The 26,812-nt window shown below is 50.9% G+C and overlaps 11 protein-coding genes across 11 annotated transcripts; 5 read left to right on the forward strand and 6 right to left on the reverse strand.

Moving 5' to 3' along the window:
* Nucleotides 1–4,801: 4,801 nt before the first annotated feature.
* Nucleotides 4,802–5,826, forward strand: AtWU_08019 (RTA1 domain-containing protein; the record flags this gene model as incomplete). Its single annotated transcript, XM_035503128.1, has 3 exons — nucleotides 4,802–4,973; nucleotides 5,034–5,276; nucleotides 5,345–5,826. 3 exons carry the CDS (start codon nucleotides 4,802–4,804, stop codon nucleotides 5,824–5,826), a joined length of 897 nt encoding a protein of 298 aa, XP_035359021.1.
* Nucleotides 5,827–5,976: 150 nt separating this feature from the next.
* AtWU_08020 (Zn(II)2Cys6 transcription factor) lies at nucleotides 5,977–7,642 on the reverse strand (the record flags this gene model as incomplete). Its single annotated transcript, XM_035503129.1, has 3 exons — nucleotides 5,977–7,285; nucleotides 7,376–7,458; nucleotides 7,511–7,642. The coding sequence occupies 3 exons, from the start codon at nucleotides 7,640–7,642 to the stop codon at nucleotides 5,977–5,979; spliced, it is 1,524 nt and encodes a 507-aa protein (XP_035359022.1).
* Nucleotides 7,643–9,646: 2,004 nt separating this feature from the next.
* Nucleotides 9,647–10,981, forward strand: AtWU_08021 (NADH:flavin oxidoreductase/NADH oxidase; the record flags this gene model as incomplete). Its single annotated transcript, XM_035503130.1, has 2 exons — nucleotides 9,647–9,820; nucleotides 9,884–10,981. 2 exons carry the CDS (start codon nucleotides 9,647–9,649, stop codon nucleotides 10,979–10,981), a joined length of 1,272 nt encoding a protein of 423 aa, XP_035359023.1.
* A 225-nt stretch (nucleotides 10,982–11,206) lies between these two features.
* Nucleotides 11,207–12,386, reverse strand: AtWU_08022 (zinc-binding alcohol dehydrogenase family protein; the record flags this gene model as incomplete). The annotated part of the gene is made up of 3 exons (XM_035503131.1): nucleotides 11,207–11,895; nucleotides 11,958–12,075; nucleotides 12,129–12,386. The coding sequence occupies 3 exons, from the start codon at nucleotides 12,384–12,386 to the stop codon at nucleotides 11,207–11,209; spliced, it is 1,065 nt and encodes a 354-aa protein (XP_035359024.1).
* Nucleotides 12,387–12,780: 394 nt separating this feature from the next.
* AtWU_08023 (fatty-acyl coenzyme A oxidase) lies at nucleotides 12,781–15,026 on the reverse strand (the record flags this gene model as incomplete). The annotated part of the gene is made up of 4 exons (XM_035503132.1): nucleotides 12,781–13,458; nucleotides 13,507–14,173; nucleotides 14,220–14,593; nucleotides 14,661–15,026. 4 exons carry the CDS (start codon nucleotides 15,024–15,026, stop codon nucleotides 12,781–12,783), a joined length of 2,085 nt encoding a protein of 694 aa, XP_035359025.1.
* An 857-nt stretch (nucleotides 15,027–15,883) lies between these two features.
* Nucleotides 15,884–17,065, reverse strand: AtWU_08024 (isopenicillin N synthase family dioxygenase; the record flags this gene model as incomplete). The annotated part of the gene is made up of 3 exons (XM_035503133.1): nucleotides 15,884–16,302; nucleotides 16,352–16,963; nucleotides 17,032–17,065. 3 exons carry the CDS (start codon nucleotides 17,063–17,065, stop codon nucleotides 15,884–15,886), a joined length of 1,065 nt encoding a protein of 354 aa, XP_035359026.1.
* A 435-nt stretch (nucleotides 17,066–17,500) lies between these two features.
* On the reverse strand, nucleotides 17,501–18,976 carry AtWU_08025 (alpha-hydroxy acid oxidase; the record flags this gene model as incomplete). Its single annotated transcript, XM_035503134.1, has 8 exons — nucleotides 17,501–17,576; nucleotides 17,626–17,702; nucleotides 17,751–18,004; nucleotides 18,057–18,131; nucleotides 18,182–18,569; nucleotides 18,634–18,736; nucleotides 18,789–18,822; nucleotides 18,883–18,976. 8 exons carry the CDS (start codon nucleotides 18,974–18,976, stop codon nucleotides 17,501–17,503), a joined length of 1,101 nt encoding a protein of 366 aa, XP_035359027.1.
* Nucleotides 18,977–19,486: 510 nt separating this feature from the next.
* Nucleotides 19,487–20,740, forward strand: AtWU_08026 (uncharacterized protein; the record flags this gene model as incomplete). Its single annotated transcript, XM_035503135.1, has 5 exons — nucleotides 19,487–19,503; nucleotides 19,557–19,762; nucleotides 19,823–19,900; nucleotides 19,960–20,423; nucleotides 20,483–20,740. 5 exons carry the CDS (start codon nucleotides 19,487–19,489, stop codon nucleotides 20,738–20,740), a joined length of 1,023 nt encoding a protein of 340 aa, XP_035359028.1.
* A 714-nt stretch (nucleotides 20,741–21,454) lies between these two features.
* On the forward strand, nucleotides 21,455–23,483 carry AtWU_08027 (fungal specific transcription factor domain-containing protein; the record flags this gene model as incomplete). The annotated part of the gene is made up of 2 exons (XM_035503136.1): nucleotides 21,455–22,390; nucleotides 22,440–23,483. 2 exons carry the CDS (start codon nucleotides 21,455–21,457, stop codon nucleotides 23,481–23,483), a joined length of 1,980 nt encoding a protein of 659 aa, XP_035359029.1.
* Nucleotides 23,484–23,572: 89 nt separating this feature from the next.
* On the reverse strand, nucleotides 23,573–24,493 carry AtWU_08028 (dihydrodipicolinate synthase family protein; the record flags this gene model as incomplete). The annotated part of the gene is made up of 1 exon (XM_035503137.1): nucleotides 23,573–24,493. One exon carries the CDS (start codon nucleotides 24,491–24,493, stop codon nucleotides 23,573–23,575), a length of 921 nt encoding a protein of 306 aa, XP_035359030.1.
* A 593-nt stretch (nucleotides 24,494–25,086) lies between these two features.
* On the forward strand, nucleotides 25,087–26,708 carry AtWU_08029 (aldehyde dehydrogenase ALDH; the record flags this gene model as incomplete). The annotated part of the gene is made up of 3 exons (XM_035503138.1): nucleotides 25,087–25,217; nucleotides 25,270–25,469; nucleotides 25,522–26,708. 3 exons carry the CDS (start codon nucleotides 25,087–25,089, stop codon nucleotides 26,706–26,708), a joined length of 1,518 nt encoding a protein of 505 aa, XP_035359031.1.
* Between the last annotated feature and the right edge of the window lie 104 nt (nucleotides 26,709–26,812).

Genomic DNA, 26,812 nt, shown 5'->3' on the forward strand with positions numbered 1-26,812 from the left:
GAAAGGATTTGTTCTGCTCTAGTTGGGAATAATCTGGAGTAATGGGATAATACGCGGCGAGCAGATATGATACGTGTAGTACAGTATGTTACGCATTCTGTATCGACTTTACGGTCCACCAAGTGAAATGTAATGAATCGCCGTATACAACCCAGCACAAAACAGCTTGTCTTTTTGGGGAAACCCCCGGGCTGACAACCCAACTTGATAGCAGTGTAGAAGGAATACTAGACCATCTATTGAACACGTGACCTTCACTTGAGACGAACAAATGCGGTAATCCGACAAATGATTCGCCGTTGCACAGTAAGTATCTCTGCTGCCACGATAGTCGCTCTAAGGGCAACAATCGCCGAATTGTCTGCCGGCACAGCTTACATTAACAGAGCACATGTAGCTGAAGATGTTGGGAAAACTCGCGGCTACCGTTTGGTAGGTGCTATATGAGGAATTACGGGACCCAAGGCTGCAGTAATCCTCGGTACTTTCGCAGTAGGCATTGGCCGAACAGCAGTCACCCAAACGCTAGAGAAGAAGAAAGTGCTCCACACAGGCCACCTGAATTGACAGTAGGTCTAGCATCACATCTATCAATATTGATTGAAGCTATTGTAAGACAGTCGTCAAACATCCGCAAATATCCATTGATCGAACTACAATTGGTAGAAAAACGACGTATCCCGCAATTTGAGCAATCGATATAAATAATGCCATTTTATGTACAAGTTTCACCCACAGAATTCCAAAGGTAGCAACAAGTGTAAGGCAATTGTTAGATGCAGTAGATGGATAGATATACTCGCATGCCAATGGTAGGCTCAAGCCTAGCTGCTTATTTCTGTCAATGCAGTCATACACGGTGGGATGGATCTGATACAGAGCTGAGGAGAACAAGGAATGGGCTATGGAAATCGAACCAAGCAGGTCTCCACGTTGAACCGTGTGCCAATTTTCTGTTGAGCAGGTGTGATTGGCAGTAGATATATCAATGCGTTCAGAAGTCGGCTCGGTTTACGCATCCGCGAGGTCGCACACTATGGGGATTTCATATATCTGTAAGTTGTCCAGACCATAGACATTGCGGTTCTCAATAATATGGTAGTTTCAACTTACGAATCAGTGCACCCCTGAGAAGGCTTGCCCAGGCGGTGTTGTAAGCAGAATAAGGGGACTGCCGCATCAATTTTAATTTTGGAACCCAGCAATCATAACAAAACTCTTGCCTCGCCACTTCGGCTAGGTTCACATATGAGGGGAATCTATCAATGATTTCTGGTTCCGTGAGCAATGTATAAGTCTACTCTGTATTATCTAAATGGGTGGGAGCCAACAAACCATTACAGTAGGTCCCATTCGGACTCTTGAGGCACGTTTCATTCCAGCCTGTCCAAACACTATCAATCACGGAAAGAGCCGAAGTTCCTCGTGCGATTGTAGCGTCTAGGCCACACTGTGCCACAACGTTGTCATGAAAGGTAGATAGAGACTGGCCACATTCAGTTGAACACACAGTGTCAGTCAGGCTGATACTCTCCAGACTATTATGATATTCCTGTCTTCCAAGGTACAAGACATATTCATCGCATTTCAACGTGGCATACAGAGCATCTTGACAGCTTTGTGTGAGATTGGAATCGCTGAAATCCTCGCTGGATACTAGTTGAACTGAACTGGTCTTGGGGTCATATGCTTCATGCGGAAGCAAGGGCGATTGGGAGTTGTGCCCGAGACCACCCTGCGCCAACAGGGATAGCCATAAGAGAATGGAAATGGGATGAAACGACCACATCATGCCTAGCTGCTGCAAGTTTGACCCCAGCAGCAATTGAATATGTGACTGAAAGCAACACAGAATTTTCACTTTCTCAGCATCATCTTAGCGATCGTTCTTATGTCTTACAACAGCTGTCAAGACGGTACGAGACCTACAACAGGGGCTCAACGGTTGTAATTTTGGAGCCTTAGCTTACCCGAATGGTCCGGCCATTGGAGCTCAAAAAGTCGACATCGGAAATTACGGTAGAGTTTTGAAAGCAGAATAGCGATCCGGACTTGATTCCGATGGGTCGGGGACCCGACCGGGTAAAGCGTGAAGTTTAGTGTGCAAATAGTCGACTCGTTCGAGGGCCTTGGCACGAGCTTAGCCCCATTATCCCTATCGAACCCTTAAGGTTCCACCAAATGCAGGGTTTTTGGTCCACTAATTGGGCGCTTGTGCTAACAAGAAGAAATTTTCCCTTTCAGTTCGACGGTGGGAAGGTTTCATAATCTAGCAGGTGTTATCGCACCTGGTTTCAGGCCTAACTACCGAGATCGAATCGCTGGAGGTCCTTCTCGGATAGCATTCGCTAACAGCCAATACGTGGAAGATCATCTCTATAGAAGGTCCACTGTTTTCGCACGGATAGCCTTGCGGCTCTGGGGTGTCCTCGCCGCGCCAATCCAGATCAGAGAGACCTTGATATATCCACCACCTCGGCCTAGTCTAACACGCAGTCGGAGCTCTTAAACCAAGAGCCTGTCTCGACATGCCTTATCGGGTTACTGGACTTCTCCATCGCGGCTGCTATCCACACGGGGCCAAAACTTATCGGAAATTAACCGCTAATTGAAGGTACAGCCATGTTGAACCTATCGAGTTCGTCTCGGATTAACCGAGGTGTATTACGATTCAATGATGAAGACTCCGTCCGGCCTACTCCCGGATTCCTTACTCAATCCTATTTGACTTCGTTCCAACGCGGACTTGCGAAAGATGTTCGAACAAACAAAATGTCACGCGCTGTACACATCACTAGATAGCCTCACACTCGCTTTCACTTGCTTTCAGAATCTGGACTGCTACCCTTAGAGCCGAAGCCTTTAACAACTGACCCGTTACCCGAAGTTCGTCATTGCACCATTGGCTGCCTCAAGTATCCTCTCTAGCAACACCACATAATGACAGACATCTGTGATTTCAATTCTTGTCAAAGGCTAGTCAGATAGATGCCGTGGGCCTAGAAATAGAATTTCATGATACAGAAGACAGGACCTTCGCGGAAAGAGGGTGACGATCCTACTCACTTTGACCGGGACATTCCGCAATTGTTCTGAAGATAATTAAGCGCTGTTCCCCCTCGCTAACCTAGCTCACTTTCTCCAGTAGTATTCCAGTAGTATTTCCATGCGCATATGTACGCATTGCTTTTGTGGTTGGTGTGTTCCTGGCCAGTCAGACGGCAAGTCTGTCCACGATACGTTGGTAGATTTAACCAATGCCAAACCAGATATGGATGAGTATCAAGGCCGACAGCTTCCAGGAATCAAGATGGCATTTCAATACTCATCCGCGTGCTATTAAAGGCCGGTGATTCGTGACGAAGATTGCGTGTGCCTTTGTTGCCACGAAGGATATGATTGCGATCGTTACATGCTTATGAACCAACCTATAACCACAACCCGTTCCGCCATCCTTGGTGGGAAAATTGGCCTGCGATCTCATTCATTCCATAAGGTGACAGCGTTGTCAAATTTTGTTATAGGTCGAAGTAGTACTCACAGCTGTTTTGTGGCTGGTCATGGGCTAGCAAGCTGTAATTGCGATCGTACCCGTCTAAACTGGATACTATACCTACTATACTGTACTCATTATATAGTATCTAACTTGGGGTATTATCTGTTCTAATTATAGCGAAGTGTTATCTGATTTTGCACGTTTAAACGGTCCCTGAAACGGAGAATTTTCTCAGTTCCATAATAGACTCTAGGTCTAAGGCCAGGGCTAGAACATCGTTCGCTGCGGCTAGCAATTGATGTCCTTTAAGAATTTCTTTTCCTTCAGCAGCGACTTCTGAGCGTTACGAAAACGTGGTGGGTTTTCTTGGTGGAGTGCTGTGCATTCTGCCACCTTCGTATGTTCGTATACTCGGGAGGGAGGCTCGTAAATTCGTATAGTTCGCATAGAGCAGCCCCACACCGGAGACACTCCGTTTCCGGATTTAGACTTTTAAGCTTGATTTTCAGGCAGTCTATCTTGGGCAACGTATGTGATTGGTGATCTTGATAGAGTGCATGTACATGATATCTATGGGGATGCTACGTTGAGCAGTTATGGTTTTCAACGATGGGCGATTGCAGCCTTTTCTGCTGGAGACCTGGGATCGAGGCCTGGTCTGCGCCACGACCATCATCTAACTACTGGATATGGCAAAATGTTCGACAACGCAGAGATGTGAGAAGAGTTTTCCCTTCGAAGTCTGGATCAATAACGTGTGCCTCGATGGCTAGGCCTTCTAAATTCAGCACCACGGTCTATCTGTATCACGAAGTTTCATTGGGTCAGAATCATTAGATAATGTGTATACTGAGGATATCTCCAATTCTTATATTAATCTACGAAAGTAGGATTCCACTCCAAGATCTTCATGTATTTATCGTGCCATCGGGTCCTGGGGCTGAAAGTCCACGTGTTGGGATGTGGGAGTTACGGCTATCACCCCAACGACAATCTGATCATCCCAGGATATATTTAACCATCAATCTGCTGTGTATATCAGGCGTTTCCTGAAAACTGTGTAGCCTATCCCCTCTGCGAGTAAAAACTTAGATACTGGTCCCTTGGGTCCCAGCGGTTAGGGCGTGGCGGACCGCTCGATCTCTCCGCGGACCCACACGTATTCGTATATGCTAAGGCTCGTAAGGATCTCAGGGTCCAATGCAGCGATTTTGATATCCTTATATTAATCTCATCTCATCTAGTGCTACAGTCTCCATTCCTCATCGAATCTCTCCTTCATTCCTTACCCCTACTATACCCAAAATGGCCTCCCAAAACGACTCCCATGTATCCTTCGTCCTCTATCGATACACGCCGTCGATCCCAGCTGCTGCCATTTTCACTGCTGTTTTCATCATCCTGGCCATAGTCCATACGTATATGGCCTTTAGGTACCAATCGAAATACTTCATCCCCTTCATCATTGGGTTACTATGTAAGTATATCCATCATCATGTGCAACCCTCGCCAAACTAACTGATCACAATATGAACAGTCGAAGCAGCCGGCTACATCGCCCGAATTTTCTCCCACAATGACCCCCTCGCTCTCGGCCCCTACATCGTCCAGACAATGCTCATCCTTGTCGCGCCTCCGCTCTTCGCTGCCTCCATTTACATGACCCTCGGAAGATTGATCCTCTACCTCGACGCCGAATCTGCCTCTCTCCTTCGCGTGAAATACATCGCTAAAATATTCGTCGTCGGGGATATTATTTCCTTTCTATTGCAATGCGGAGGTACCTATACCCTACTAGACCATCATAATCCTCCCGAGATTTTCTCTAACAGAGACTTTTTATCGCAGGTGGTGGCTACATGTCCGCCGGCAGCCTCTCCGCCATGGAAGACGGCGCGCACATCGTCATAGGCGGTCTAGCCGTCCAACTCCTCTTCTTCGGATTCTTCATCATCGCTAGCGCTATTTTCCATTATCGCGTTAAGAAGAATCCGCAATACTACACCACTAGACAAGTGGCGTCCTCCTCCCGTCGCGACTCGTGGGAGTGCATGCTGTGGTGTATTTACGGGGCGTGTGTGCTGATTCTCATTCGGTCGATTTATCGTGTCGTTGAGTTTGTGGAGGGGAATGATGGATTTGTTATGCATTTGGAGTATTTGTTGTATATCTTTGATGCGGTGCTGATGGCCCTGCAGGCGATCTTGTTGTTGGTTGGGTATCCTGGGCGGGTGCTGGGAGGAGGGAAACGGGGGGATGGGGGGATGCCTTTGGAGGATAGGGCGGATTCAGAGGAGAGGTTTTTGAGAGGTGGGAAGATGGCTGTTTAAGATTTGGATTTGGGATGAGTATGTACTTTGGATGAACGGGTTGGGATTAGGGATTGGATTTATGGAGTTTTGAGGCGTATAAATGTGGTATATAGATAGTTTGTTATTATTATATGAGATGTTCATCAAAAAAAGTGCATTGGTATAAAATTACTCCTCCTGCATTGCCATCGGCCACTGCATCAGAGGCATCAGCGCTCCATCTCCCAGCTTCATAACCAGCATATGGGTGTTCCGGATCTCTCTTGGGAACGTCCCTCGTAGATACCACAGATCCTCAAATAGAAGCAATATCACATAGAAATGTGCCAGGATCACATATGAAAAGCCTTCGATGATACCAGCATCCTGTCCCTGCTGTACCGACAAAATAAACGATTGTGATATGAGATGCGGCCACGACAGGACAGCGGCATCTTCGAGATCGGTCTGAATATCCATTGAGACGGAGCTATCGCGCTCACTAGCTGTGAAGCGAAAGACGTAGAGAGTGCGCATGTACATGTCCTCAAGACGATCGATCGTGCTGATCTGTTCGCGTAGAAGATCTGGTATTGTTTGGATGTTGGGAGATCCATAGGAATCTGGGCTCGAAGTGTCTTCCATGTTTATCCCATAGTCCTGGGTAAGAGTGTTCGCGAAGGCACGCAATAAGGAAATCTGCTGAGCGGCGCCTTGGGCGAAGCGGATAAATCGAGGGGGGGCGCCTTGTAGACGGGGAAACACCGGTGTTGGTGATGTTGCCGGAAAGTCCTTCCAGTGCTCATTAGCGTGAGAATAATTCATTATTGTCCGTAATCTGCTGATCCGGAGGACGGCATAGTGCTCTCCTACGAAGGCTCCCAAGCCGCGGACTAGGTGCAGCCAGTCAATCCAGGGTTCTCCGGCTAAGTCACCATTGTGGAAGCCCATCCCCTTATCGCCTAAGGCGCGAATGCGCAAGGAAGCAAAGGCAAAGGCGACAATTAGGAGGGAGCCACAGAAGATGTATTCGGCTGTACTAGCTGTCGCTTCTGATAATGCGTGTCGGAAGCCTTCAAGACCTTTCTGGTGGTGATCGAGGATCCGGTAATAATCACGAAAAGAATTTGCCTCAGGGTTTTTGTGGATATTCGGGTCAATATTTGGGTTCAATGAATTCGTTTCGGGTGAGTCTGCCTCGCATAGTGCATGCGTGCCGGCCAGCGCAAGGAGAAGATGCATCAGATACTCTTCTTCTGCAGCCAGGGTTGGGATGACTCGCTGCCAGATCAATTTTCGCTCCGGATGGAGAGCCATTCTGCCAGAGACATGGACCATGAAATGCGTCAAGAGACTCATGTCTGGCATGTCAAGGCTCTCGTTGTGATGAGAGACCTCCGCTGATTCAGACAGCGGTGGTATGTGCAGATCTAACGGCCGTAGTGGCTGCCCTACATTGTTGCTCGCAAGGCGACGAGCACGCCCTGTACTTGTGGGACTGTTAACCTGTAGGTCAGATATTGGAGTTGAAAAGGGGGTCAACGGCCACATAACGTCGTCCCCATTGACGTGAGGTTTGGGTACCTACATTACATGCTCTTCTGGTGGTGGAAATGAGCATGGTTCGTCACGAAAGGAACACGCGCCACAGACCGGTCTTACTTCATCACACTGAAAGGGATCAACATCGCAGCTAAACTCTCTGCGTGGCGCTTATACGAACCTTGACCCGGCGTAGCTTGCAGGTGTAACAACCTTTGCGGGATTTGTTGTGGCGCGCCCGTCGCCTCTTGGGATTTCGCGGAGGGGAAACGTCGGGCAATGAAGCACCCGTTGAGGATCGGGTATCAGACATGATTTGCTCCCGAGCAAGGTCAATATCGCAATCTCATTGGTCTCGGTAAGGAGCCAAGCCAGTTGAGATTGGGAGAAACGGCCTGGAAGTTGGAAAGGTTGATGAGGTGGTGATGATGCCCTCACCCAAACAGCTGCTACGGGAGGCTAAGTAGACCATCTCTGCACATTAGGCGGATTACATTCCTGTCAGTTCATACACAGCCACAGACAGAAATAGAATTGTAAATTTATTCTTTTATCTTGTTACTGAGAAAACTGGTATGCATAGCGATGTACTTAGTAGCTGAGGGTGAGCAAAGGGCGGGTGGTTTGGGGGTGTCCCAATCTCAAAGTATATCTTGAACGCTTGTCACGTGGAAGAGGCAAGTGTACTCTGGACGGGACTCATCCGGAAGGTGCACTATACTGGGATTCATTGATGTTTTCGATGGATCAATGAGATCTTTCTGATCAGTAGAAACTTCCATCGCATACAACTATTACCTCGGTTCTAATCTCGCACAGTACATGCTTGTCCACAGTCGCAAGGTTGCCAATTATTGGTGGACGACATGCTAGATCTCCTGGGAACTATAAGCCTCCACAACGTCAATTGCAACGGTAAGATACACGCAGAAGAACAAAAGTCACATCACTCCCTGAATTTGCTTAAGTACTATTTCCGGCAATGGCTGCAGTAGACGCTACCCTAAAGCTTCTTCGACCCTTTGCTAGGAGGAAGGCAACAGGTTAGGGCTAGTACTATGAGTGTATTTCTAAGCTACAATATAGCGCCTGCCCCATAGGTCCATTTTTAGTCGTCCCGGCTATTTTACATACAATTCAGTTCAGTGCAAGACAGTTGTCAAAAAGGCAGCGTAAGGACGAAGGGACCACGGTTATACACGGCATATTCATCGCTTCCTCCAGAATGTTCATCCAAATGCTTAGTAGCTCACTATGGGGTAGCCTTGTCCACTAATGTATTGGGTAAGGAATTACTAAAAGTATCTGCGTTATTTTTTGAGATTAGCTGAAGGAAAGTAGACGACATTGTTGTGGAGTCAGTCAACGTATATACATGTGATACTGAAACATTTTTGTCACCTTTTTGATGACGAGAGTCGAAGATGAAGCAACTTAGTGATCATGTCGCTGTATATTGTATAACCACCTTCAAATACGCGATCTGGTGAAAATTCTTCCCGCTGGTTCGAACAGAAATCTTCACTGCTAGTAAGACATGCAGTAAATCATGCCGGAGTAAATCGAGATCAGTTCCCTAACTCTAGCTGAATATGGTAATCATCGCATGGCCCTGTTGCATCACCACCATCCTCCCGAGAAAATACCGACTGACCACGGCACTAGCGACAAGCCACAGCGCTTACAGCCGCATCCTCTAGCCCAACAAAGACACTTGGGGTCAAATCCCACACGTGGTGAAAATAAACTTCTGACCAGGGCGAATCCCTGAAGTGGCATAAAGCTCGCACAGACCCCCTCCCATTAGATTTCCAATCCGTTGGTCATACAAATTCATGCTTTTCTCATCCCTTTACCCCTTGTTCGGCCTTCTTTCCGAGTCGTGGGGACATATTTCGGAGACATTGGGGCAATTTTCCTCCGGATGCTGAATAATTCCCGGTGGATCCACGATGATGATTTGCCGAATGGGTGGCTGACAGTGGAGCATAACCAACTTGGCTTAAAGCCAGTTGGAGGCTGAGGATCCCCGCGAAGCTTCCATGCCATTGAAGCCACAATTTGGAGACCCAGAAAAAGTCAGACCATTAATCGGAGACTTCGCCCGATGCGGCAAAGATGCAGATTCTTGTCGATGCCACCTTAATCAGTATACCTCCACTTTTTGGATTTCAAATCAATTTCCACTCGCTTCTATTCCCCATGGGACCGTATAAAAGCGGTTTTCCTCTCAATTGAGTCTCCATCCACTATCCCATCCCTTGTGTATACCCTACTACTACGTATTCCCTTTAATAATATTCTTCTTCACGACATCATGACTGTCACCACCGATCTCGTCAACCACCCTGCTCAGGGCATCTCCTACTTCACTCCCGCCCAGAACCCCCCCGCCGGTACCGCCGCCAACCCGCAAACCAGCGGCAAGCCGGTCCCGAAGCTCTTCCACCCGCTCACCATCCGCGGCGTCACCTTCCAGAACCGCCTTGGTGTATGTACCTAACTCCTCATTATCCTTATAATCCAAAAAAAATCAACTAACAACTGGTATTAGCTCGCCCCTCTCTGCCAATACTCCGCCCAAGATGGCCACATGACCCCCTACCACATCGCCCACCTGGGCGGTATCGCCCAGCGCGGTCCCGGTCTCATGATGATCGAAGCCACCGCCGTGCAGCCCGAAGGCCGCATCACTCCCCAGGACGTCGGTCTGTGGAAGGACTCGCAGATCGGCCCCATGCGCCAAGTCGTCGAATTCGCCCACTCTCAGAGCCAGAAGATCGGTGTCCAGCTCGCCCACGCCGGTCGCAAGGCCAGCACCGTCGCCCCCTGGATCTCCGCTACCGCCATGGCTACTGAGGAGCTCGGCGGCTGGCCCGACCGTGTTATCGGCCCCAGCGATATCCCCTTCGCTGACTCTTTCCCCAAGCCCAAGGCCATGACCAAGGACGATATCGTGCAGTTCAAGAACGACTGGGCTGCTGCTGTGAAGCGTGCTATTGAGGTTGGCGTTGACTTCATTGAAATCCACGGTGCTCACGGTTACCTCATCTCTTCTTTCCTGTCGCCTGCTGCCAACAACCGTACCGATGAGTACGGCGGTTCCTTCGAGAACCGTATCCGTCTGCCTCTTGAGATCGCCCAGATCACTCGCGACATCGTCGGCCCTAACATGCCTGTCTTCCTCCGTGTCTCCGCTTCCGACTGGCTCGAGGAGACCCTCCCCGAGCAGAGCTGGGGTACTGAGGACACTGTCAAGTTCGCCAAGGCGCTGGCCGAGCAGGGTGCTATTGATCTGATTGATATCAGTACCGGTGGTGTTCACGCCGCTCAAAAGGTCAAGTCTGGCCCGCTGTTCCAGGCTCCCTTCGCTGTGGCTGTTAAGCAGGCCGTCGGCGATAAGCTGTTGGTGTCGGCTGTTGGTGCTATCACCAACGGTCGCCAGGCTAATGATCTGCTTGAGAAGGAGGGTCTGGATGTCGCTCTGGTCGGTCGTGGATTCCAGAAGGACCCCGGTTTGACCTGGACTTTCGCCCAGCACCTCGACACTGAGATCTCCATGGCGAGCCAGATCCGTTGGGGATTCACTCGTCGTGGTGGTCGCGAGTTCATCGATCCCAGCGTTTACAAGCCTTCGATTTTTGATGCTTAGATGATATATAGTGGTGATGCTTAATAGACTGTACATAGAATAGACATGACATGCCCGATTCAACCATCTCACCGTACAATCCTATACAATCTATAACAATGACTAGATAACTTGACGCTACTTTGACTAAAACGTACATAGAAGTGACGTCTCCTACACCTAAATAACCTTCATCTTATACAATCTATATCGTAACTAGTCATCCATCCCCCCACAACAGCAATCCTACAACCCCGGCGTCTCCGCAATCCTAAAAACATACTTCACGGCACTCGCCTTCCCATCCATCAAATCCTTCATCGCGCCCTTCACGCCCTCCAACCCACCCTCCCTAACCTGCCACGGATGACCCTTGAACCGCCCATCCTTCAACGCGCGACTAAACCACCGACAGAACACATAACACAGATCCCGACAATCATCCACCCCATTGGCCTTCTCATGTGCCGCATTCACCCACGTATTCGTCGACAACAACCCGGGCAGATCCTTGGGATCCCGGGGGAGGACATGGTCCACTTGTCCTCCGGGCGTGACTACCTGAGTGAGGACGTGTGCGCTGGTGGCGTCGACGATGGTGTCGAGGGCGTTTTTGATGTTCAGGTTCAGGGATTTGATGGAGGCGATGGTGGAGTCGGTGCCTGGGCGGTAGTCGATCACGGTGTCGCCTTTGCTGGGGTCGAGTAGGGATTGTACGTAGGGGGACCCGCTGCCCGCGATGGCGATGATCGGGTGGATGTTGCTGGCGCGGAGGAGTTTGATCGCGAAGGAGCCCACGGCTGTGCTGCCGCCGTAGATCACGAAGGGGGTTGGGGTGGTCGTGGCGCTGGGTGGTGACCATGGGGTGGGCAGGGCGTGGTGGTGGTGGAGGGAGATTACGGCTGTTAGGGCTGCGAGGGGGATGGTTGCGGCTTCTGTGGGTTGTAGTGTGGTTAGTGCTGTCCTTTGAGAGGGGGTGGGGGTATGGGGATGGTACCCTCGAAGGAAACGCTCTCCGGCAGGTGGAAGGTGGTGTGTGCCCAGGCCACGGCGTACTCGGCGTATGAGCCACCGGGCTTCATCATCTCGTGGAACGCGGCGACACGGTCGCCTTCCTATATTAATTTAGCATGCGCATGCGACATGGCACAACTTGTGTAAGGTATACCTTGAATTCCACCACGTTCTTGCCCACCTTCTCAACCACACCGGCAATATCATCGCCCTGGTTCACGCCATCGCGGAACTGCGAGTATCGTGAGTAGAGAAAGCTGTTCGGGTCATTTGCCAATTCGGCGACCTTCCAGTCCTTGGGGTTGGAGCCGGAGACGACCACCTTGATCAGGACTTGGTCATCGTTGAAGCTGGGGATGGGCGAGTCAATGAGCTTGGTGCTCGGACCGGGGAGGTTGATGATTTCCTTCATTTTGATAGTTGGATGTAAGGGTAAGGGATGGGCTCAATCTGTATGGAAATTGGTAAATAGGGTATACATATATAAAGGCTAGTATGAACAGGGGTGCTGTCTAGTGCTAAGCTCCGGGGAAGTGAAGAACATTATTAAGCAGGGTGGGGATACCTGATGTCATGAGTTGTTGAATGTTGAGTTTCATGACTCGGGCTCGGCATTCCAGAAAATTAGAGCTGAAGAATGCCGGATAGAAGGACTTCCGAACCCGTTGGCCCGTGCTGCTGGTGATTGCTAATGTTTATTAAAATCTTCCATGTATGTCCATTGTAGTCTATAGATCTTCTAGTCTATATCTATTATGTCCACCACATTATGCACATAATGATAACGTCTAATCCAAGAAAGAAACTCAAAGCTTGCTTGGCCGCTCGTTCTTCAGCACCGCCGCATTCCACGGGTACGGATCAAACACCAGATCATTGACCGGGTTCTCCTGGCTGGCCCGCCGGAAGAGATCTGGGTACACTTCACCATCATACTTGCCCAGACTGCTGTCCAGCTGCCAGTCGGGGATCTTCCACGAGTCCACCAGGCGCACCGCATGCGGGCGGATCTCGTCCAGCAGCTTCATCACCGCATTGGTCTGCGTCAGGCCGATCTGTCGCACGGTCACCGCGCTGGACGAGAAGAACTCGGATGCCTCACGCTCCAGCGTGTGCAGGGCATACAGACGGAACAGCTTGTGTAGGATGCCTGTGGTCTCGGGGTCCAATGCCCCGGTAACCTGGGGAGACGTCACCGCCTCGTAGAAGTTCTTCACCACCAGGTACTGCGAGTGAGCCGTGGACAGGCGCCAGAAGTCGACCAGCAGGCTGTTCCAGGACCGCTTCTCAACATCACGGTGCTTCAGCGCCTCGAATGTGAGGTGAGCCGTCCGCCAGGCAAAGGCAGCCACAATGTCACTGTCATTGCCGAGGATATCGAACGAGGCACCCTTGTCGCGGCGCGAGAGGTATGCCTGCAGGATGCGGGATGTGTCGTTGTTGGATGCCTTGCCGGCAAGGACAGCGCGGGCAGATTTGAGAAGCTATGCACGTTAGTTAGAGAAAGTTATTTAAGAAAGCGGGTGACTTACGTATCTCGCCACCTGCTGTGTCAACATGTAGTTGTCACCCTCCCAGGTGAGCGTGGGCAGGTAGTCCGAGTACCACGGTCCAATGCCGCTGTAGCTGCTGTAACCGTGTCCGCCACAGGCACGACGGCATACTTCGAGACCTTCACCTGCCGTCGTACTGGCCAGGGCCTTGAGACCACACGAGGTAGCATGCAGATCAGCCAAGAGATCGGCACCAGCCCGCAGCTCCTCCGGACCGGCACCCCGCTTCTCCTGGGCGGCCTGGGCGGCTGCCTTCATACGGTTCTGGTTCTCCTGGTAGAGCCGCATCATTCCGCGGCCGGTGAAGTGCAGAGCATACATAGATGCCAGCAGGGGCAGTAGCCGGACCTGCACCATCTTGTAGTTCAACACCTGGTTCTCGCCCACATTGCCTGTGGCATCACGGTCCTGGAACTGCCTCCGCACGGCGCAGTAGCGGGTGGCAATGGTCACACCCCGTGCCAGGACACCACCGGCCTGTAGCACGATGTTGGAGCGCACCCAGGTCAGAGTGCCATAGATGAGAGACGGCGACGCAGGACGCATGTACTCGTTGGTGTCCTTGTTAATGCGCGAGAAGCGGGCCAGCATGTTGATATGGGGGATCTTGACCTTGTTGAACAGGAGGAAACCATTGTCCATGGTGCTGAATTGGTTAGTCATAGCCACAACGCATCGGTCAGACTACTTACTTGTAACCGAACTTGGGACCAATGTCTCCTACGTAGACGTTCTCCAAGGGTTGATGTGTGTTCATGTCACGAATCTGGACCACAAATGGATGCGGGCCGTAGTTCTTGCCGCCGATGAATAGCTGTGCCATGACTACAGCGTGGTTGGCAGTGCGACCCAGGGATCCGATCCACCACTTGGAAGCTGTCAAGGTGGGAGAGTGAATAGTGAAGGTCTTGTCCTCAGGGTTCCAGGTGGCGGTGGTCTCCAGTCCACGCACATTCGAGCCGTGGCCCAATTCCGTCTGTGCATAGCATCCCAGTATTTGGTAGTTCTGTGCCGGCTCGAGGAAGAGTTTGTGTTGCTCGGGGGTACCTTGTTCCCGCAAGGTGACCTGTCCGCAGTCTTCATTAGCTTCTGAATAGGGTGGCGTGAGACAAAGAAACGAAAACGGAACATACCAAAAACATGGATGCATGCAATCCATAAGGAGTGGGCTCTCCAAGCAACTCATTGGCAGCATGTAGCTCCTCCTGCGACCATTTATGTTCCACTGACAATTGCTGCAGGCGCTTGGCTTTGGCCAGGGACCGCTGGATCCGCTCCGTCCGACCCTGCGTGTGGTTCTGTGACTTGTCGAAAACTTTCTCCGCCTGCAGGATAGAGAGCAGGTGCTCTTGACGAACCAATGCCTCCTTGGTGTGCAGCAATTCAGCCAATTTGTCAACAGCGACATTGGACTGATCGCGCTCGTGCTGCAAAAGTTGCGAGCCCTGCGGGTCGGCCGGCTTCAAAGCCTTGACCCAATCCGGTGGTGAAGATGGCATAATGATAGTAGTAATGATAGAGTGGAGTCTGCGGGGGAGGAGAACGTGGGAGAAAGAAGGGAGAAAAGGTATGATGTTGGGGGGCGTGAAAGACGTTATAAGCGGTCCTCCACGGGGAAGCCGAAATGATGATTTCGGTCGAGAACTCCCGTCGATGGGCGCTGGACCTGCCTCTTTGGGTAATAGCCGAGGCTCCCTAGTGGTAGTAGCCTCGATACCTGAGTGGCCAATTCCCGGTGACCGACTGACCGCCTGCCGCCTGACTTGTTCTGCCGCTCGGCTGACACGTTTCGGGGTTCCCCGGTTATTTTGCCTGCCGGAATCATCTTATCTTTCTCTTTCCCTGCCTGGATCCTCGGGCATCCCTGGCGATCTGATATCTGAGACCTAACTAATCCCGACCCGACTTACATGCACAGTCAGACAATAACCCGGGATGGGATAGACTGTCTTCGGTGGACAAAAACTGCCGGGTAACTGCTTCTACAGAGTTCAAGTATTCTTGGCTTGGTGTCTCAGCCGTGTGCTTCAGCCGTGTACCACTAATGCCGGCATCCGCCTGATGAGATGGACTTTTCTCACCAGCCTGTCTATGCGATGAGACAGAATGCTTGGACTGGGCTGGGTCATCAGAATAGCGTTGCATTATACTTCACATGTGCTGTCCATATGCCCCTTCCATGAGATTCATAAAAAATGGCGACCCTTTCTATATTCTCTGCGGCTCCACTCTCACATGTGAGAATCTGGGTGCTCCGTGTTCCCCGGGTTGAGAACCTGATCCAACTTTGGTGTCATCAACAAGAATCCACATGCCAGCCACATGACTTGCTTGTCCACTACCTGAAACGCTCCAATCAGCTGCTCGCGCGGACTGCGTCCTGCGACAGTTCACCTGCTCCCTTTTGCCCGCCTCCGTATGTGTCCGCATATCGCGCCAGCATCCACTCCTCCACTGTTATCGGCGGGTATTTCGCCTCCTCCGTCTCCGCCTTGCAGCTGGGAATGCACTCCACCACGTAGTCCAGATTTCCGGATATAAAGTATGGCACGCTGTATCGTTCTTGTCCGCTTCTGTTGATGACCCGATGCAAGTTGGATATATAGCGATCGTTGGTCCAGCGCATCAACATATTGCCTAGGTTCACCACAAATGCCCCTGGAACGGGCTCGGCATCCGCCCATTCGGATGCCTCGCGGTCCCACACTTGCAGACCCCCTTTGTCATCCTGCAGGAGGATCGTGAGGCCGCCAAAATCAGTGTGAGCCCCGATGCCTAGGACTTTCGTAAGCAGGTATGTTTGCGCCCGTGGATGAGATCATACCTCGTTCCTGGCCATCCGTTTCCTGGGGCGGATACCGCACCAGTCGTATAATATTGGCCGAGTCGTGACAAAATCCGTTGAACCAGTTCTCATCCAAGTCCAGCGTTTGAGCCAACACCTGGAATATCTTCAGTCCTAGATCGGACATTACCGCGTGGTAGTCTTTCACCGTATGCCGGAACAGATCTGGATCTCGGATCTCATCGGGATATTTATTAGACCCTTGAGAAAATCTTCCGGTGGAAGGATGCCCTGGAGGCAGGTCCTGCGATAGGTAGTAACTCTCTTTAAGATCACCAGGCCCTTCTTTCTCGAATTTCTGCGAGCGAAGGCCTTCGTATCCCAGATTTACGGGCTCAATTTCTGTTCCAGCGTCAGTGGTCAAGATCGGCTTTGCTATAAGCGTCAAACTCTGCATGAGATTACCTCGACTGTACTTCTGCTTCACTTCAATTGGTAGGCTGAATAGGTCCCGAGCCTGCTGAAGCATAGCCTCTTGGATATCGAGCGGGACTCGATGGTTGATGAGCTGAAAGAATCCATGTCTCTCGCATGCGTGACGGACTTGTCGCACTAGCTCTGCCTTTTTCTGGGCATCACCGGTGTAGAATGCTATGGTATGTTAGTCTGAGACAGTTATATTGTTGCAATTATTCTGGAGATATATGATCAGAACGTACGCTCAAAGTCGATGATGGGAGGTGCAGTGACCATTGTTCCAAAATTGTGATCAGAAGGACAGCCTCGGGAGGAGATTGATTGTCTTAGGGAGGCAAGCGGGGTATGAGGCCAACTCGACAGCTGCACCACTCGTAGCTTAGCTTGTGTCCTGCATACTAACCAATCCCTGTCAAGGCGAATCGGAAACAGCGATGATGGAGAGGTGCGACCGTTAGAACGCCGTCCGTGTCACTTCGGATACGTCGAGATGCTCTGCATGCCGATTCGCCAATACGACTCTTCCTTTGCTTTGCCAACCTGGAAGTATTTCCTTGAAATCATTCTGCGTAGAAAGGCAAATGCTAGTTCAATAGTCATTCAGCAAGTATCTGAAGTTCACTCTCAAACAAGAAGTTATATAAACACATCAAAGGATAACTTGGTATCGTTAATCTAATGCTAATAAAGATTGCTAAGCATCATGCAACATCACAGTTTGGAGAGCACGCCGTCTGGCTGGAGAACACATAAATGCCTTCTCTGGATTTCAGAAATCGACCGACATCTGGAATAGTTAGCATAGTACCTGTTGGTAATCATACACATCAACTTACCCAGCGAGAGCCATCGTGATCATCAACTCCTGGCGTAATATCCGAATAGCAAGCTCCACTCCTTGCTGGCCATCATACTATAGCTGGTTACTAGAATGCTCACAGCAGCTACCGGCTTTACTTACAGCAAGTCCCCAAATGGGAATCCGTCCCATGAAACAGTAGTCTGCCCCCAGAGCCAGGGCCTTGAAGATATCTGACCCCCGGCGGATTCCACCATCGATTGCGATCGGGATACGGCCCTTTGCAACAGGCGCGCAGTCGCGCAGTGCATCCAACGTGGCCGGGGCACCGTCGAGTTGGCGACCACCGTGGTTGGAAACAATTACCCCGTCAACCTTGTGTTGTATTGCCAGTTCCACATCCTCGGGTGCATAGACTGCCCGTGTTAGCTGATCGATGTCTGCTTCCATTGGAAGTGCGTTACTTACTGCCTTTTAGCCAGATCTGAAGCTTGGTATGTTTCCTCAGCCAGGGGATCGCACTATCCCAGTCAAGACTGGCATCTAGTAATCATCAGCGGGTCGTCCAAGCAGACATTCTAGAAAATACCAACCATAATCTGTGCGATCGGAGGTATCGCTGCCATTACTGAGAATATTGGGATATTCCATATCTTGCGGTAGCTGGTAGTCGTTGCGATACTCATTCAGCCGCTTCCCAAGCACAGGAACGTCTACCGACAGGAACAACGCTTTGTAGCCCGCCTTTTCTGCTCGTTCCAGTAACTGCAATGTGAGTGACCGATCTTTGAGCACGCACATCTGCATCGCATATGGATTCCCGCAGCCTTGACTGGCGACATCTTCCATCGAGGTGGTCGAGTATGAGGACAGGCCCATACAAATACCGTATTTCGCGGCGGCACGAGAGGTTGCGAGCTCTCCTTCGGGATGGGCGAGTTTGTGCGCGGCTGCTGGGCTGAAGCCGAAGGGAAGGGATACCTGTATAGTTGAGGAAGGGCATCAGCGACGATTCTGTCGGCTGTTAGACTAACATGTGTGCTACCTTAGTTCCAAGTATCTCTGTGCTGGTGTCGACATTGGCCACGTTAACCAAGACCCGTGGGCGAATTCTGTATCTATCAAATGCGGCTTCGTTGTCGCGTAGTCTGTGCCGTTAGTGATTGTTCGATAATAGTAGCTTCCAAGATTTGTGCATACGTTATCAGGTCCATGGCACCTTCATTGTAGTAGTCTGACAATCACCGGTGTTAGGGATCAAAAGTCCATGTTTTGCAGTGCTGAAATGCCCTACCTCTGACCATCTTTGGGAGCTTCTTGCTCCCAATTGCCTTCAGGTCGGCGATACAACTGACATCTTTGTGAAATGTCTCTCCGCGATGAGCCATGTTGGCAATGGGATCAGAACAAAGCACCGGGTTATAAAAATGCGTCAAGAGCAGCAAAGTTCAGGTTCCAATAGTATTATACTATCCTGTAGTTGGGCACAATTGATCCTATATACTAGAACTCGGCGTTACCGACTTTCCTAAATTTTTGTTGTCCTGCGACCGCATCTATTCCTTAACACCGAAAGAGGAAAGCAAAAGATAACAAGTCTCAGATACCTTCCCAGCGAGACGCTGTCGCAAAGCGCGGATACTGAATTCAGCTGCCCTATGGCATTGGGCAAGTCCGTGCAGCGGAGAGCCTTATCAGCTACTGTCCCCGGAATTCTATTATGGGGTGACGATCGTTCCTCGGAATCACCTACCAAATAGAAATATGCCCCTCAGAAAGAAGAAGTCTACCCCTCATCACATCATTCTCAATATGAACCTGGTTATTTTACTTGCCTCTTGTCAATTCTTTTCCTTGTCCTGCACTATTAACTGTTCCATTCCTGCATAGTAGTCAAAATGGCGAAAATCTTTCTGTGCGTATATTCCCGTGATCTAAGTTTGTCATTGCGATTGACGGTAGTTATAGCACAGGGGCCTCAGGCTATATCGGAGGAGATGTGCTCTATGCACTGAAATCAGCCCTTCCAACCTGCCAGTATACAGTCCTACTGAGGGACGAAGCGAAGGCGCAGAAACTCTCCCAGATATACCCTGATGTTCAAGTAGTTCTGGGAGATTTAGATGCCTCTTCCACTCTGGAACAGCAGGCACGTGAAGCGGACATTGTCATCCGTGAGTATCCTACTTCAAGACATCTTCTGCTTCCTATTAACATTGGTCTGCTTCTCCTAGACACCGCAAGCTCAAACCATGTCAAGAGCGCTGAGGCCATCGCTCGTGGATTGACCGCAGCGGAAAGACCGAAGCCGGGTAAATACCTCTTGTCTCCTCGTCCGTCCACTTATTATTGTTGCTGATAAGACAAACAGGTCACTGGCTTCAGATATCAGGCGCAAGCGTCCTTTCTATTCCCGACATTGTAGCCAGCGCTTTTGGAGAACCTTCCGACAAGGTCTACAGTGACGTCGATGGAGCCGATGAACTGCGGGAACTCATCCAACAATACTCTGCAAAGCGCGTGGTCGACAATTTAATCCTCAGCCTCATCCCTGCCGCCAATCGTCCGAAGACCGCGTTGATCTTTCCTCCTATCATTTATGGTCGGGGTAGAGGGCCGGTCAACCAGCGGAGCATACAAATTCCGGAGCTGGCAAGAGTGACGATGCAACGCCGGGGCGGGATTCAAGTGGGTAAAGGAGAAGCCACATGGAGTAATGTGCATATCTCAGATGTCAGCAGCATCTTTGTGAAGCTGGCCGAGAAGGCTTTGCGGGATGAGGAAGGGAACTTGTGGAATAAGAACGGGCTCTACTTCCCGGGTAACGGGGCTATTGTAAGTCCTTACATTTATATGCCTGGGTCCGGAAAGAATTATCTTCTAACGAGGTTTAGTCATTCGGTTCTATCTCAGCGCAAGTGGCGCAAGAAGTGAAGAAGCTCGGCCTTGCTGAATCCGAATCGGTTACTGAGATCAGTCATGAAGAGGCCGATGCGCTCACTCCTCATGGTGGAGTGCTATGGGGGACTAATGCCCAGCAGGTAGCCCAGCGAGCGGCCAAGTACCTGGGATGGGTCCCCGAAGGGAGGACATTGGAAGAGGAGATTCCACACACCGTTCTTGCCGAGGCTCAGAGACTTGGACTGAAATAGATATGTCTAAGAGTTATTAGAAGACCAGCATAAATGCATTCACATACATATTATTCATACTCATCCAAATCAAGATATTAAGTGGTTTATCACACGTAGAATCTGTTGTTATCAAGATCCCATTAGACTGCAGGGACTAAACCCGGGACAGCAGGTCCTTCCGACGCTGCTCTGGTCCAAATTGGAAGGAGATTCCGCCACACCGGAACCTCCTTCCTCCCCGGTCGGGCCGCGCCCTCCTTTCCTGTGACCCCTACTAATTGATTCACTTTCCAGCTCCAGCACAACGCCGACTCGTACCCCAGATTCAGTTCGATTACTATACTTTCCGTTTTTGTTGATATGGCCTACTCTGACTGACATGCCTTCCTCCAAGCCATCAGGTCGCCGGACTCGTCGCAGTCACGCCCTGGGAGCCTGCAAAACATGTCGCCGGCGTCATGCAAAATGCGACCAAAAGAGGCCTACTTGCCAGATGTGTCGGGCAACTGGCGTGGTATGTGAGGGGTTCGTTGATGAGATCCGATGGATGTCCGATCGGAAGTCCCAGCCTTCTTCGGGGACAGCAACTGGCAAGGCAAATGATCCGGAGAAGCAGGGGCCTCGACGCCATCTCTACACAGGTTCTTGATCCCTCTCTATAATTGATTACCTGATATACAAGTCCGGGATAGTGAAGCTAATAAATTTGCCTTAGAGAAGTCAAGAGTCTCCATGAGTGATGCCTTGAGCGCAGACTTGGTGTCAGGCTCTATTGATGCCTCTTTGGCGGAGATCGAAAATAGATCACGGGATGCCGGGAGACCCTCACAGGGTGATGTTGTAGTCGGGCCATTCTCTGTGCTGGATTTTAGTCTTACCGGCCCCAAATCTGCAAGTAGGGCTCAGCCTGCTGACGAGACTACGGTCGCAAATGATGTGGTTCTATCGTCCGGGAATACCCTGCCTGAAGGGGCTTCCGGGGTCAGCCCAGCTCTGTCGCAAGACTCGCTCGCCTACATGAATGATCTGCTGCAGTGGTCAGACATTCTTAGCTTGGACCCTCAGTTGCATAGTGCTACACTATCTGGCACACTTGACCTGGGTGATTGGTTGCCCCTCGATTTAGGGACACAGGCCCCTATACTTGAACATAATCTCCTTGGCGAAGCGCCTAGTCTAATGAATGATACAGCTGCTGTCTACAATCCTGGCCCAGAAAATGGCTGTGATCCTAAGACGATATCAGCAGTTGATAACAATCCACCTGATGTACTAGCAGATGCTCATTTCCTATTACGGCACTTTCAGGATCATGTTATTTCGCGTATGATGGCCGTTCCTCTAGACCAGAAGTCACCTTGGAAGATACTCAATGTGCCGTCTGCTGTTGTAACATACAGCGATATCACTTTCCTCGGGTCTCAAAATATCACTCATGCTCGGTTGGCTAACCTTTACTGCCTCTTGGCCTGTTCGGCCCTTCATCTAACAGTAAATCCTTCCATGAGGACCTCAGACTCGACGGAACGCTGGAAGCCGGTAGCAGAATACGCTTACCATCTAGCCAAAGACCATATGCAGATGTCCTTGAAGCATGAAACCCAAGAGCCAAAGAAGGCCAAATACAAAGATCAGTTAATGGCAATCTGCGCTTTGACTGAGTTTGCTGTAAGACTGCTGTCAAGTTACGTTCCAGATAGATTGCTGATCGAAGCAGGTTCTGAGTGGCCAGCAGCAGGACGCGAGGTGCTACATGATTGATGCTGAGCGGCTCCTACGCCTCCGAGGTTTGCCAAAACAACGCATCTCTCAGAAAGCACGCCTGTTACACCATACATATACTTGGCTACGGATAGTAGGCGAGAGTACCTACGTCTTGCACAACTACACACCGTCGGATACCTTTATTGAGGCGCTCAAATACCGGTTTCGATACCAGAGAGGCGAGAACACTCAGGCAGCTGGTTACCGAACATCACGCTTGGACGACTTCTTGCGCCTCGATCGGCGGCCGTCCGATAGCGACCTGGATATTGACGAGCCAAAGGAAGCTGATGTTGGCTTATATGATATCCACCTCCAAGATTCGCGGAAATATCCAGCCACGCTGTACAGCCAGATCTACGGAGTCTCCGAGACGTGGCTTAGCTTGGTATCTCAGACGACACGCCTGGCCAATGTAATGGAGACTTTTCGAGTTGCGCGTGAGATGCGTCAAGGAATAAATGCAAGTCTCGAAGCATGGGAAGCTTTACATCGGCGCAGTGCTCGCCTCGAGAGCATGATTTGTACATTCGCCTCCAGAAGAACAGAGGATAACATATGCGGTTCGGCGAATATACTGGCCAGGTCACATGGATGCCTTCTACAGGCTTTGAACTCCGCACTAGTTATCTTCTTTTACAGACGAATCCGTCAGGTCCACCCGGCTATATTGGAGAGCCAAGTGGACAAAGTGATCTCAGCATTGAACGAGTTTGATGTAGCGTTGATGGAAGCCGACCACACCGGCCCAGGCACTGTGTGGCCTCTGTTTATTGCTGGGTGCGAGGCTACAACGCCCGATAGGCGGCAATCGATCACGGCGCTTCTGGACAAAGGAGAGGCACGATGTGGATTTTCTGCCTATCAGACTGTTCGGGAGGTCATGAAACAAGTCTGGGACAGACAAGATGCACATTTCACACGAAGCAGAGGAGAGATTTTCCCGACTTGGCTGGATGTCGTCAAAAGTAAACAATTATGGCCCATTTTAGCATGATGACCACCGTGGATTCATTACAAAGCGCTACACGAGATATGATGACATGTGCTCATAATTTCATTGTTCTATATCCAATTTTAATGACATCATGACGAACGCTTTACAACATTAACACTCGCATTCACCATCAACTGGGCCAGTTCGCTCTGCAGATCCTCCTTCAAGAGGGCGAATGGCTTCCGCAAGCCACCAGTCGCCTGGCCCCTCAGCTCAACGCCTGTCTTAACAGCCGCAGCGTAATTGTGCGACTCAAGAAACTTGCAAATGGGCCATGCCTTAGCCCATAGTTCACGGCCCTTCTTGAGATCTCCTTCGACGGCAACTGCATTCCACAGCTCTACCGCCAACTCCGGGATGATGTTGGCAGCACCCCAAACAGCTCCAGGCGATCCAGCTGCCAACCCATAGAACGTGAGGGTATCCCACCCGTTGAAAGCGGTGATCTGATCCGACAATCCAAACACCAATTCTGTGTAGGCCGGCGCATTTCCGGAGGTGTCTTTGAGGTACTTGACGCCGACCTTGCTCAGGTCCGCTATTTGCTGGGGGGTAAGGGTCAACCCGCTGGCAGAGGGAATATTGTAGTATACAATCGGCAGCTGACTGGCTTCATGAATCTCAGCCATGAGCTCGGTCAATTGCTCCACGTTCAAGGGATCGTAGAATGGTGGCACAACCATCACGGCGGCTGCACCAGCTTGTGCGGCATGACGTGCCAGGTCCACTGCCTCCTCGGTGGAGGTACTGCCGGTGCCTGCTACGACAGGCACACGGCCAGCTGCAAACTCGACGCAGAGCTCCGTCAGCTTCTTGCGTTCTTCGCGTGTCATGGTGGTGAATTCGCCTGTGCTACCGCCGGGCACGAGGCCATGCACGCCGGCGCCGATCAGGTGGTCGATGTGAGACTTAAGTCTTGCTGCGTCGATCTGGGTCTTGTCGTCTGTGAAGGGAGTGATCAGGGCAACCATAATGCCGTGAAGGGCGGGGAGTTGCTGTGTGACAGTCATGTTGGATGGTAGTGGTGATTGCTTGGTATAGCTAAGAAGAACGTGAGGATGGAAGGAGGGAGTGTCTGCTGGACTCATGAGTGAGTCTTGAAGCCATTTTTATTTCATAACGCGACGGGACTGCCTTCCCTTCCCACTACACTTCACGTCTATACTACACTGTTAATGATGTTCCTGGTCAATGGCGAAGCCCTAACTCTCTGGATAGCATGTTGGAGGGGTTCCAAGATATCCATGCCGGAACCACCTTCCTGTTTTGGCGATGCGGGTAACCCAACGGAAGGCAGTTCCGGCAAGCAGTGGGGAGGGCTTTAGCGCATCCACTGGCGCCAAATTATCATTGCGTCTCGACATCGATGAAGTGAGGGGTAATGGGGCGATCTTATCCTCGTTATCGCCTTATCGGAAGAGACAATTGCTAACTAGTGACAAACCTCAATTGCAAAGTGGGCTGCTCGGAGGCACATCCCACATCCGGAACAGGAAGTTCTAGCCAAGCAGCTTATATCAGAACAACATATCTGTCTTCGCGCTGCTTATTCCTATTTTCTGCAAGAGTTATTATCTTTCTACATTAAGACCCAGAAGAGACTATGGCAGACTCCCTCTTTGTCGACATCACCACCCCCAATGGCCGGCAGTACCAGCAGCCGACCGGCCTGTTTATTAACAATGAGTTTCGTCCTTCGTCAAGTGGCCAGACTATCGTGTCTTTAGATCCTGCGTATGCACCTTACATCTAAACTACTCTCAGCCTTCCATGCTGACTTCTACAGCACCGACAAGCCCATCGCCACCGTCCACGCCGCAACAGCAGAAGATGTCGACGCTGCTGTTCAAGCCGCCAAAGCGGCGCTATCACACTCCTCGTGGAAGCTCCTCCCCGCCACCGAGCGCGGACAGCTAATGGGTCGTCTGGCCGATCTGATGGAAGAGAACCGGGAGCTTTTTGCTGCTATTGATGCATGGGATAACGGTTCGTATAGCCCCCCTTGTCACCGCTGTGCGGAAACTGACTTGGCCAACAGGCAAACCCTACCAAGTCGCCCTAACCGAAGACCTCACCGAAGCCATCACCACCATCCGCTACTACAGCGGCTGGGCCGACAAGACCTTCGGACAAACCATCAGCACGACCCCCCAAAAGCTCGCATACACCATCCGCCAACCCATCGGCGTGGTCGGACAGATCATCCCATGGAACTACCCGCTCTCGATGGCGACGTGGAAGCTGGGACCCGCGCTCGCCTGCGGAAACACCGTCGTCCTCAAGGCTGCTGAACAAACACCCCTCAGCGTCTTGGTCCTCGCAACACTCATCAAGAAGGCCGGCTTCCCGCCCGGAGTGGTGAACATCATTAACGGCTACGGAAAAGAAGCCGGCGCTGCGCTGGTCCAGCACCCACTCGTCGATAAGATTGCCTTCACGGGCTCCACTGCTACCGCCAGAGAAATCATGAAGATGGCAGCCGGCACATTGAAGAACATCACTCTCGAGACAGGCGGAAAGTCGCCCTTGATCGTCTACCCGGATGCGGATCTTGAGCAGGCAGTTAAGTGGTCGCATTTCGGCATCATGTCTAACAAAGGCGAGATCTGCACTGCTACGTCGAGGATCTTCGTGCATCGGAGTATTCTCACTACCTTCTTGGAAAAATTCAAGGAGGCAATCGAGACGACTTCCAAGATCGGCGATCAGTGGGACGAGAATACCTACCAAGGACCACAGGTCACCCGGGCACAGTACGAGCGGGTTCTCGCCTACATCGAGACAGCCAAACAGGAGGGCGCTACGCTAGTCACCGGCGGCAAGCCCTATACCCCCAAGGATGAAAAGAACGCAAAGGGCTACTTCATCGAGCCGACAGTGTTCACTGATGTGACTGATGACATGCGCATCTGTAAAGAAGAGGTATTCGGGCCTGTTGTGGTGATTCTGCCATTCGACTCGGAGGAGGAATCGGTGCGTCGCGCCAACGATACCACGTATGGTCTGGGCGCTGCGGTCTTTACGACTGATCTGGAGAGGGCGCATCGTGTTGCTGCGGATATCGAGGCAGGTATGGTCTGGATCAATAGTAGTCAGGACTGTGATCCGCGGATTCCGTTTGGAGGTGTCAAGCAGAGTGGCATTGGGCGTGAGTTGGGTGAGGCGGGACTGGAGGCGTATTCGCAGGTTAAGGCGGTGCATGTTAATATGGGAAGTAGATTGTAGACTAGACTAGAAGGCAGTATGCTTTGATGAATAAATTATGATGACCTTTTCATGTTCTAAATAAGGTTGATTGTTTCTCTCTTATCGGAATTGAAATGGAAGTT

This window comes from Aspergillus tubingensis, assembly GCF_013340325.1.
Source record: "Aspergillus tubingensis WU-2223L DNA, scaffold_8, whole genome shotgun sequence".
In the NCBI taxonomy this organism is placed as follows: domain Eukaryota; kingdom Fungi; phylum Ascomycota; class Eurotiomycetes; order Eurotiales; family Aspergillaceae; genus Aspergillus; species Aspergillus tubingensis.